This window comes from Antedon mediterranea, chromosome 5, assembly GCF_964355755.1.
Source record: "Antedon mediterranea chromosome 5, ecAntMedi1.1, whole genome shotgun sequence".
In the NCBI taxonomy this organism is placed as follows: domain Eukaryota; kingdom Metazoa; phylum Echinodermata; class Crinoidea; order Comatulida; family Antedonidae; genus Antedon; species Antedon mediterranea.
Window position 1 is genome coordinate 17,704,948 of NC_092674.1, and position 12,269 is coordinate 17,717,216.

Sequence of the window (12,269 nt, forward strand, 5' to 3'; positions counted from 1 at the left end):
TGACTTTATTTCTATTTTATATCACTGTGCTCCACTGACGCCAAATTTGGTCCCCTTGAGCACAGTGTATTAATACGAAAATATTGAAACTTAAGTGACTTTATTTTTATTTTATATCACTGTGCTCCCCTGGTGCCAAATTGTGTCCACTTGAGCACGGTGTTTTAACATACGAAAAGATATTATAATTTAGTGACTTTATTTCTATTTTATATCACTGTGAGTGCTACCCTGGTGCTAAATTGGGTCCACTTGAGCAGTTACCGTAGTATTATTTCTATTATTGAAGTTAATAAAGGCATAAATGGCGCTCCGTAGGGAAGTAGAGAATGCTCCAGTCGTCAGCAGGAATGACGCTCTGAATATACCTCATCTGACCTCATCTAATGTAATGCAAAAATCGCGGATTGCTCATTCTTCTGATATAATTAAACAGTGGAGAGAGAGAGCGCTACCAGAACACCTACTAGGCCTAGGCATAGGCTATTACATTAATAAACTTTTTTTGAAGTTATTATAAAGAAAGATGGCTAATAAGATAATTAATTTTGGGGTATTGACAGGTATTAAGGCCGTCTTTTTCTTCATTTACATTATATTCATTGAGGCTGAGTTGGTGTGACAAGAGGGCAGCGGGACGATTCGGCCCTCTCTCCCCTGCTGATGAGACGATTCGGTCATGCGAGACGATTCGGCCCATTTATATTTATCGGCTTTTAGCCTTTGATACTTACTTATTTACAGGTTAATATATAGGCCTTAAATAATGGGCTTGGATAATAGGCATAGCCTTTTAATCTCTATTGTCAATGCTTAATTAAACCAGTTTGATTGAGGGGGTCGACCATGTGGTAGTGGGTGGGACGTTTCGGCCCAACTTGTTATGTTTATCGGCTTTTGATGCATTTTTATAAGCATAAATTAAGCCTTTTTTTCCAAACTTTCTTTTCAGAGAGAGACTAGGCCTAGCCTAGGCCTAGTATAGGGGAGATGTACCAATTTGCTGTTAGTGAAAGGTCAAATCATTTATACTACTACTACTAGGAATAACGATGCAAAATTAAAAGTTAAAACTAGAATTGAATTCGTCACTTTGACGAATTATAGGTGATCATTTTTATCATTTTACTGAAATTAATCTTTTTTTTACATGCACGTACGTTAACAATAACATACGATCAGAAAATGTTGATGTATGCCATCCTATTATACTCTTATAGCGTTGTTGAGTTGAGCCTATTATATGGGGTGCAGGTCAAGTCGGCCCCAAACCGTCTCGGCCCCAAGTCAACTCGGCCCCAAGTCAACTCGGCCCCAAGTCAACTCGGCCTCAAGTCAACTCGGCCTCAAGTCAACTCGGCCTCACGTCAACTCGGCCAAAAACTAATCGGTCAACTCGGCCACAATAAAGTATGGAACGCAAAAAGTGCTTAATATTATTACGATTCTTACTATCTACGTTTAAAAAAAAATGAAGAAATAAAAAATATAATATATAAAAAAATGAACTCATTGCCGATATGAATAGGAAGTACCCGCGTGTTACAAAAAACACGTGCAGGTACCGTATTTTAGGAAATTAGGACTAAGTTACAGTATTTGACAGACATTGGGAAATTTTGGTAATCATTGACATTTAACTTTTTGAGATATTTCGTCACAGTCACCACGAAGTGACACCTAAAAATCTGTAATTTTTGAAATTTTTTTTTTTCGATATTTTGATTATGTATCTAAACTTTCAAATATCATTAATTAACTAATTACATTAATTAGACAATATAAAAAAACACCATCATATGGAATTTTCGTTTTTTACGAAGTGACACTATTTATTAAAAACCCGTATGTGCTGCTTGCGAGTGCCACACGGGTAATGAATTTTGCGCGTTTGTTTACTGTTTTGGCCTAGCCTACAGCCTAGCTAGGAGGATCTGGTCGCACACTCCAGAACATTGCATTTTATCAAGAAAGACGGTAAGTTAATTAGTTTATTTAAAGAATTTTAGTCCGCTCAGGTATCCGTCATGTCGAGGCCTATTATATATTTATTTTATAATTTAAATAACAGTATAATTTGATACACTTTTAGCCTAGGCCTAGTACTAGCTAGGCATAGGTAGGCCTAGGCCTACTTTACTTTTCTGTGACGTTTAGGCATATCTAGCTGGCCCAGATCTAACTAGGCTAGCCTCTGGCCTGGCGTTCATTATTCGGTTAGTAGGCCTAGTTAGTTAGGTCCTCTAAGCCTAGCCTAGGCCTAACAAACTAGAGTATGTGTATGCCCAGGGAATAGTAGTACTAGTAGTACTGCTACTTGGCTACAGTAGACTCTCTAGGCTAAACTACTCTGCTTGATTTTTAACAATAAGAAATCACGGGTGTGTCGAAAGAGAAGACCTCGAAAGCGAAGATCGAAGACCTCGAAAGCGAAGACCCTACGAAATGGTAGTGTGCACAAAATTCGACCAAAATCGATGATAACACCTTGAATTTACAGATTCTAAAAAAATATTTCGATTTTAATCGTTATGTTATCAAAAAACATGACTTTATCTATGAACAAGCTCACGTGTTTTCGCCAATGGAGTTAATATGTGATATAGTTTTACGAACAAACACATCGCGCTATTTGCAAGGCGACGGACACTGTTAAAATGTGTTTTTTGTTTTCAGAACAGTTTCAAGAAAATAAGATAAGGGGGAACAACCGAAATTCGATCAACAAGTAATCTATCTACATCAATTTAAGGGAGAAGTATCAAGTCCAACAAGGTTTAAAAAGGGGAAGTGTAGGCAGCCTGTAGCAAGTGTTTATGTTATATGAGCATTTTAGATGATGTGTACATCACAGAACAATGGATTGAATAAATTAAAAAGCATACTGGTAATAGACAAAAATAATGTAATGACATTGATTAAGTATTTAATGATTTATAACAATAGAGAACAATCTTTGATATAAATTAATCAGTATTGTATTACTGAATTATTAATTGTTCAATGTTGAAAAAATAACTAATATTTATTAATATGGAAAAAAAAATATGAATATGTACATTTATGGTTACTGTACATTCCAGATAGGCCTATTGTCTATGTCATTTGATAGTTTTTATTAAAAGTGTTAAAGTAGGTCAACCTATGTTTTTAGATTTATTTGATGTGGTTGTTTCATTTATAAATAATCTAACCCTATCTACAAACTAGTTTGACAAAAAAGTGTGCTGTGCCCAAATATGGTACTGTGATATTACACAATGGTGCTTATATGGTGAGCACATCACATTAATGTTGGTCACATTAAGTTTGATTTCATTTATTTCAACAATATTTACTAGGGTGGTCCATCCAGTCGAAGGTGATCATTAGATAGAAAGAACCTCACAAAAATGCAATTTGATAAGACAATAACATACAACAATTAAAAATTAAATCAAAATAAATAGAATTTAACTAAAATAATGGGAAAATGAAGAGAATCAAAAGGGAAATCAATGAAAACAATACATTAAATGGCCATCTCAGAGGAGGTGGCCATGCAATAAACAAGGAAGAGATGGTTCTTGAGCAAAAATTTGATGGAAAAGGAAGATGAAGCAAGTCGGATAGTGCAGGCAGGACTTAAGAGACATAAATGTTTGTAATGTATATATAATAGTGTTCACTTATCAAGGACCATACATAATTGTTATGATGTAAGATCATTGCATTGGAAAGCTATGAATTACACAGTAGTGCCACTTTCAACGCACTAGAAATACGCGGTGAAATGGAATTTGCGGTTTCACGAAGTGTCACTAACTGCATTAGTGTCACTTCGTAAGCGTAAACTACGTAGGGAAATGAATTTTTCGGTTTCACGAAGTGACACTAATGTTTAACTTTAATTTACTTGGTAATTAATTAATATTATTACAATTAAATTAAAGTAATGGGTAGCTGGATTGTCTAACTTTGTATGTATGTAAATTAAAAATCTTTGTGACATTTTTTGAGGACGAAATCGTGTGTTTTGTGAAGGTCGTTTCTTCAATCGCGTTTTTCTCGAAACGCTGTTTTTATCAATTACGCGGTTAGTTACACAAATTTGTACAGAGAGAAATAAATAAGAAGAATAAAGATTTCATACAATAACAATAGGTGATCATTTTATTCTAAATGATCACCTAATTATAGAAATACATTGCCTGTTAGTTATGTATTTTATATAAATATTATAATATATACTTGCGCCCTCAGTTGGCAATTGTATGAACTACGCAACTTTTTGATTAAATAATTACAAATTATGGTTTTTAGTTAAAGATGTATTGACCCCCTGAAAAAATAATTCAAAATTTTTGTTGAATATGCCATTTTAATGTAGCATAATAGTTATCATGATTACAAATGTTCATCTGGTTTGTAATTAATATTGTGTAAACAGGTAGTCATTCTTCTGAAGAAGTCTTTTGTGAAACGAACAATGAAACCGTCAAGAAAAGAAGGTATTTACCATCTAATCTCGTAATTCGTACCATTGGTTTGATAAAAAGAATTGTTTACACATACCGGTAATAGTATCCACTTTGACCAAAATTGGATCGAAAAAAATATATATATTTACCTGAAAAAAATGTAATTTAAAGCAAAAATTTGTCAAATTGGCTGCCAGACAATGGGTTTTTGGTTTAATTTAACCATTTATTTTGTCATTTTTTTGAGTTTTTTTTCTACGGAAGTGGTTAACTTTATTAAAACTACAAAATAACATATTCAAAGTCTGATTTAATTAATCTTCATTTTTCATGTTTTTGGGGGACAATACATCTTTAATATATTTTGTATATATCAACATTGTAAAATTCAATCAAATATGATAATTACATGTTTACTAAATAAAAAAGAGTGTTTATTTAACTTCATTCAAAATACATTATTTTCCTGTGTAATTGGACAGTCCCGTGAGAGACAACGTAATTTCACGGCACACGCAAGAAAATTCTTCCACAGTGTGTTGATTCTCGTCAACCAATCAAAGGGCAAGTATCCAAAATTATTCACTTTCCATTTTCTTACAACACTTTTTACGCATCAGGACTATATACATGAAAAGTAATTTTAATCGTTAATTATTAGAACAAGATCAGTATCAATTTAACAGTGAAGTACTTTTGATTAACAACAAACAAAATATTCAAAATATATTCAGGAACCATGGCGGTACGGTAACTTTTATATTTTCTAGGCCCCCAACAAAGTATGATCGCGACGAACCACGCACTTCATCGCGTGACAAGAAAGCGCTAGGCCCCCTAAACATTCCATCGCGTGGTGAATTTCCGCATCTGCCATTGTCGCTATGGCGTGACGTTGTTCAAGTCGGACTTGCGCGAAGAAAATAATGTAATTTGTATACGGTTGTAAATAAAGATGATTTTCATTATTATAACTTATACCAATGTATACTTAATTAAGCTAATATAAAAATAAATATTTCATTTTTCAATATCTGGCCAATATAACAACTCAATGACTGTTACGTTTTTCATAAACATCGTTTAAAAACCATTTAGTCGACCATTTAGCCTGCCCCCTCCAGGACTAAAAAAATCGATCAAAATTCGTCTCGATTTAGTCGAGGTTGGCCTGAATTAGTCGGCGATTTAGTTGAAGTTCGGTTTATGAATTAAAATGACGTCATTTTAAAAGTTTTAGCTCGAACTACGACTAAAGTCCGGTTTAAGAATACGGGCGTTTATGTCTTTTATGTGTAAACTGACTTTGGGGTTGGGTCAACCGGCTGAGCTACAGTGATTAAGTTCACTTAGGTTAACCCTGGTCTCCCCATTTTCAGTTTTTTTTGTTTTGTATATACTTAAATAGACCAAATAAATAATGAAATGAAATGAAAATGAAATTCATCTTGTGATATTATTGTATTTGAAAGGGGGGTTTCGGGGATTTATTTAACAATAAGAAGATTGTTGATATTTTGTCTGGAAGGATTGGGAATTTGGGAAATTGTATAAATTGTGTGGGGAATAGGGATACTGTATCATTGTTTGAGAATTGGTTGGGGTTTTTTTGTGGTTTTTTTTTATTGGGGTTTGGATTATAAAAGAAAGAATTGTTTGTCAAAGATTATTATTAAATTTCCTTTTTACATTTATATGTGTACAGTTGTGGCTATTTACCGTTGTTTACCGGTGGTTACCAGATATTACATGTCCGAAAGAGCCGTAGTTGCGGCTGTGTGACAATTTTTAAACTTTGTTGTCAGTCGTCACATAGCCATTTTTCTTGAAATTCCATTTTACTTGCTGTCCACACTAGATTGTATTAGCTTTCAAAATATATGCGGTCCAGACCAGATTTAATTAAAGCTCGATTCTAATCATTTAAACAGTCCACTATAAGTCCTAACTTTCTTTCTACACATTTCAGAACATTTTGAGCATTTCAAAATTTTCAAACGTTTTGCATTACGCTCGCAATTTGGCGCACAGCATGTAAATAGCACATCTTGATTCTACGTATCTGAATTTCTTCAAAATTTTAATATGTTGTTGGTCAGACAAATTATCTTCCGAAACTGTTATCTTCACATTTCATTTTGGTGATGTCATCATGTTAAAAATTAGAATAAAAGGTGGGTCCCGTAATTTCGCCTATGCTAAACTGTATGTGTATACAATACTGTGTATATTGTCCATGTTTTTTTACCACGACCCCATGATCATATATTGGGAGTTCTCGCGACCCACCAAGTATTTGAGCCACAGCCCCCAGTGGTGATTTAGCTAAATGACGCCCCTAGATGGCTGGAAATGGTATTCTCGGACATACAATTCATGATAAATGACACCCCTATATGGCCGGAAATGGTACTCTTGCACGTAAAATTCATGATAAATGGCACCTCTTGGCCGGAAACTCCCATAGTCTACTTTTTACGACAGTAAAGACACGTGACCGACGATAACATTTGCATTCAATGTGAACATCATGGGGTTCACTATAAACGGGTGAGGTAGCCTCCCCCTGGCTATGGGCCTGCACAGCATCGCTATCATTTGAGTATGGACCTGTTTCTATGAAACCAGTTTCGTTAAAGTATCGTGCTTTGTGGAATTACATAATTATTACCCACAACACATAGCGAAAGTGCAAGTGTAAAATAATTAATTAAGGCAAAATTGAGATCGCAAATGCGTTATACAAATGTCTCTACTCACTTTAATAAGATTTTTTTCTGTATGTTGGCAAGAAAAAACACTGTCCTTTTATTCAAAATACGGAATTCCGTATTATCTTGTTCAATATAAGCTGTTTTAATTTTCAACGAATTATATGTTCAGTAAATTAATTAAGTTATTAAATTTTAAAAAACTGATAATAAATCAAATTTAAACAAAATTCAGAACAATCACCATCACTTTAAGTTTTATTTTAAAACAAATTTAGTTTTTCACCAATTAATAAAGTGTGATGGTTGGCTTTGTTTCGTATTTACAAGTTCATTGATGTGGGCACGGATTGGTGGTGATCGCCAATCCGCATGTTGCTGTTGTATCATTTTTCACGTTTAACGTAAAACCATAGTTAATAAAACGTTGTACAAGTAAAGCGAACTTTAAAAGCCCTCTGCAGCATCAAAGGTTCTACAGAAATCTATCGCCGTAGAACTAGTAGGTGATTTAAATCCTTGTCCTAAAGGGAATTCCCCACTGGTAACAATGAACTATGCAGCCAAAGTGTCCATGTGCCCTGTCGGTGCTCTCCCCGTCATCAGTTCCCCTTTGTGTGTACGCTACTCGCATCAACACAGGGAAAAACCTGTAAAACGATTTTACGACCCATCAATTTTTTTATTGCGACCCATTGTCGTGTCCCATTGGTTGCGGAACGGCGGACACAAAATAGACTGAATATATACACTATAACAACATATTGTTACCTTCAGGATGTTATCTTTTTCTGTGCGCATTTTCTAACACACGTGCATGTGGCATTTGTTGTGCGGAAAACTAACTCGTCAAATTTATGAGTTGAAATCTGGTTGTGTACATGCTGCTCAACTACTTTGACGTAAAATTTTTTTTTATTTTCAATAAATAATGCCTAATATTATTCTATTTAATAAATTAAGAAACAATGATTTATTATCAATCAGTAAACATTTTGTGTAAAATAAATATAGAAACTAGATTTAATTCGTCCCTATGACGAATTATAGGTTATATGCATTGATTTAAATAAAGATAACTATCGCAAATACAATAGCCAGTATCACAATCGGATCAAAGATACTTCTGCATAATGTGGTCATAAACCACAATTGTTACATGATAATAAAGACAAGTTACTTTTTCTCTAGATTTCATTATAAATCGTGCGTATAATCTATACACTAAGAAATCAATACGGATATAAAAATAAATCTTATTTCCCAAGGTGAGATTCGATCTCGGTACCTTGAATGCTATAGACACGAGAACATACCACCGAGCCATACGCAACTGAATAAAAGTTGAAGAAAAATTCCTCTGTGTATTTACTATGCATGAGTACCCACTTTGGTACTGATAGATTAAAAATTTTAAAAAATGATGCACTGTCAAAGTATATACTTTTAACTTTAATAATTATATGAATATTTTAAAGTTAAGTTTGTTATTTCGGTCCAAGAACATTTTTTTATTTAATATGCAATTAATGATGACATAATCAACTTTTTTTCTCTTAATTTCATAATAAATCATAGATATGATATATACACTTTAAGAAAATGAAATGCAAAATAGGGGTCCCAAGCATTCTGACGATCTATATTAATTTAAAAATTTAGCATATTTTTACTTACACGTGCATAGCCTGTCAATTTTGACGTGCTCGTGTAACATGGTTTCAATTTTGACTTGCTCGTATAACGTGGTTTCAAGTTGAAAAGTGAATAAAATATGATGAAATTACTAAAGAAAGGTTTTTAAACACTTGACAATTTTGAAAATTGTAAGCGTACACATGCGTTATATGCACTACGCACGTAATTGTATTTACATATGATGAAATATGATCTGAAATTTATGAGTACCAAATTTGGTTTAATTATGATACATGCTTGTGAAGATATGATTACAAACATGATTTTGTTAAATCTTTTGTTAAAATTGTTTATTGTGCACCATGAAAAAAGATAATCACATCGATTCCTGGCCTTAAGAAATATACTCTGAAAACTTGACATAGCTAGATGAAAATTGATCTCAAGATAATTGACGGACAAAATATGAGAGGAAAGAATAAATAAATAAAGATTCTCACAAAATAAATAGGTTATGCATGATAATGCATATAACCTAAAAACTGTATTCAATTGCACTGATAAGTTTAAACGACTCTGGTATGGTTGAAAGTCAATTCGTCCTCTCACATTCATAAAACAGACTGACGGTGAAATTAACCAAGTAGAAAATCAAAGCGCAAATAACGGTAAAATTTACCCATTGAAATCTTCCCATAGTGGAGTGTGAATGACTCTGTCCAGAGTGTGCGCGTGCCTGAGTTTACAACTTGCCATTTTTTTGGAGTGTGCATGCCCAGTCTGAGTTACAACTTGCCATTTTTTTTCTGCCTTAGTAAACTATAAGCTTTCGCGTGGGAACTGTTTCCTAATGCTTCCGTTCTCTGGAATATAACTTCCTAAAGGCGCAGTGCAAAAAATTTATCCTACACAACTAATTTCTGTGAATTTTGTATGCATGTCCTTTTGATCTTGTGTCATCTTAAAAAGTTTTCTGGAACGTCCAGTGATTATTTTAAAAGTTTCAATGAGGTCTACTCTTATGCGTCGCAACTCCAGTAGATTAATATTGTATACATTTCTATTTGTAGTGAAATTCATTGATTTCCATCTACAATTTACCAAGCATTTTGTCCATAGTTTAATTTTATAAAAAAAATCAAGATCAAATAAGTAACTGTGGTTACAAAATAGGAAAATTTAATTTTATATACATTTATTATGTAGGAAAGAATAAATGCTGATATTGTTTTTTTCTTATGCTCATTATTTGCAGTTAGTGATAGCTGTTTCAACAAGACTTCCATTGACAAAAGTGGATTGACTCTCCAACAGATGATTGAAGACAATGAAAGGTACAGTACGGCCAATTAAGATTTGGTGTAGATATAGGAAAGCCTGTTAAAATTCGCTCGCGTACCATCTACATTAGGTGTACATCCCCATTGGAGTGGAGTTGTGGCCTGGTGGTTATGATGCTTGGCTGCCAATCCAAGGGTCCTGGGTTCAAGCCTGTCATGTCAGGATTTTTTCTAATGACAATTTACAACTCCACTCCCAAAGACTTGTAATAAAGACTTTGTTTATGTAGAGCATTGTGTGTATATGTTTGTCTCGTGAACGGATTGCCACCTTTAAAGGGGGGTTCCGGGTTTAAAATGAATAGTAAAAAATGTAAAATATATTTGTTTGTCTCTTGAACGGTAAAAGTTTCAATTTATATAAGCGCCCAGTGAAGCAGAACGAAGGCTGTGAAATCAGGCCAGATTACAAGTGCAGCTACGGCAAAATCACACTGTGGTTACAAAATAGGAAATTCGTGAAATGGTCCATCTTCCGACGACTCGTTATCATAAACCATATCAATTACTTTTGTAAAATTATACTTATCTGATGTAATTTTAGTCGGTCTTCCCATTTATAAAGTCAATTTTTTATGAAAATTCATCAAAACAGTGAAAAATTAGATATGTTTGCACTTTACGTTTGCCGATTTTCGCACCGACTTAGGGAAAAATCAAAATCAATGAAGCGTAACGTATACTGTACATTCCTGCTGAGGATCGAGCGAGACGAAAATACACGTGCTCTCTCTGCTGCCCATGCCTGGCATCGTCACGTGATAAGCAGATACAACAATACCAAACTGGTCGGGTCGAGTATACCCCGTCTATAATCACAACATGAACGATGTACAGTATTTGATTGAAGGTCGACTTGACCTACCGGAATGGTATAGATAATATAGCTCGAATGAGAGAGTTGGAATATTTGTGTAGTGCAGCCTATAGTAAAAGGCCTGGTAGTATCAATTCGCATAGGGTCTACTACACTAGCTAGCTCAATTTTTAACTGGGCCGGATCGGCTAGGTCTCCTTCCTACTACCTGGTCTACTTGATGCATGAGTATCCGCTTTTTTGGAGAGTAAACTAAGCCTATTTTATTTTAGGCCTACTTAGACGATCGGGACACCATACGTGTGGACGGCGATCGGACCTTGTTTTGCTTCAATATTTACAGCCGATTTTGTAGAACGTTTTAGGTTTAGATTGTTTAGGAGTTTGGTTGATAGGATGGGTTTTGATATTTATGGGCCAATCGTCTAGTAGTAGGCTAGCTAGGCCCATGGGCCCCATTGTTTTAACGTAGCCATCGTGGCATGGAATCCCTAGTCAGAATGGCTCTCGCCCATATTATTATTAGGCTAGGACTAGAGTAGTATTGTACGTGAAGCCGATAATACGATCTGTACTATAGAGGTATAAAAATACTGTAGTATAATTTATGACTCCGTATCTGTACTAAATTTTGTATTTCATTAAATGTCAAATAAATATATACTACTACTGTTATTATTACACTTTAGGCCTAGCTTAGAAAATGTACAAAAAATGTATTTCACAATGATCGGGTGGTCGTCGTTTGACAGGGGAGAGAGATGTAAATTAGTTGACAAACACAACGTACATGACGTCGCGAGTTTGGAATCCACTGGTGACGTGATTTTGTGAATATCCCATGAATATTAATGAGCTTCCCTAAGCTGCTGAAAAACAGACTTTCCATGAATTTACCCTAAAATGTATATGAAATTTAATTTTTTAAATTTCTCGTTATTACTTCTTCATTCTGACATGTCTATATTGTTATAATATTTTTTATTTAATAAATAAACGATATTTAAAACCAATTTTAAACCCAGATTCCCCCTTTAAGAAGGATAGTGATTGAATTTGCTTATGGTTATCCTTGGCAATTTGCCTAAATATATAAAATAAAAAAATAAATAAAATAAATAAATTAGAACTTTTTGGTCAAAATCCTTATCAGATAAATCAACTAAGCAGGTGATAAATTACCTGAATCCTATTATACCCCTGTGATTTTATTGGTTATCCGCACTTGGCGGATAACCCCTTGTTATTGTCAGGATCTTTTTTTTTTTTTTTTTTTTTTTTAGTTATCCGCATTGAGCGGATA

The 12,269-nt window shown here is 34.1% G+C and overlaps 1 protein-coding gene across 3 annotated transcripts in view; it reads left to right on the forward strand.

Moving 5' to 3' along the window:
- Positions 1-360: 360 nt before the first annotated feature.
- LOC140048615 (gephyrin-like) overlaps positions 361-12,269 on the forward strand; it is a 219,957-nt gene continuing 208,048 nt past the window's right edge. For 2 of the 3 annotated variants that reach the window (XM_072093368.1, XM_072093367.1), the window contains exons 1-2: positions 361-563; positions 10,065-10,143. In XM_072093368.1, coding sequence (XP_071949469.1) covers positions 527-563; positions 10,065-10,143 — 116 coding nt within the window. In that variant the 5' untranslated portion in view covers positions 361-526. Of the gene's footprint in view, positions 564-952; positions 1,017-10,064; positions 10,144-12,269 lie in introns of all 3 variants that reach the window. The other variant, XM_072093369.1, reaches the window with a different exon arrangement.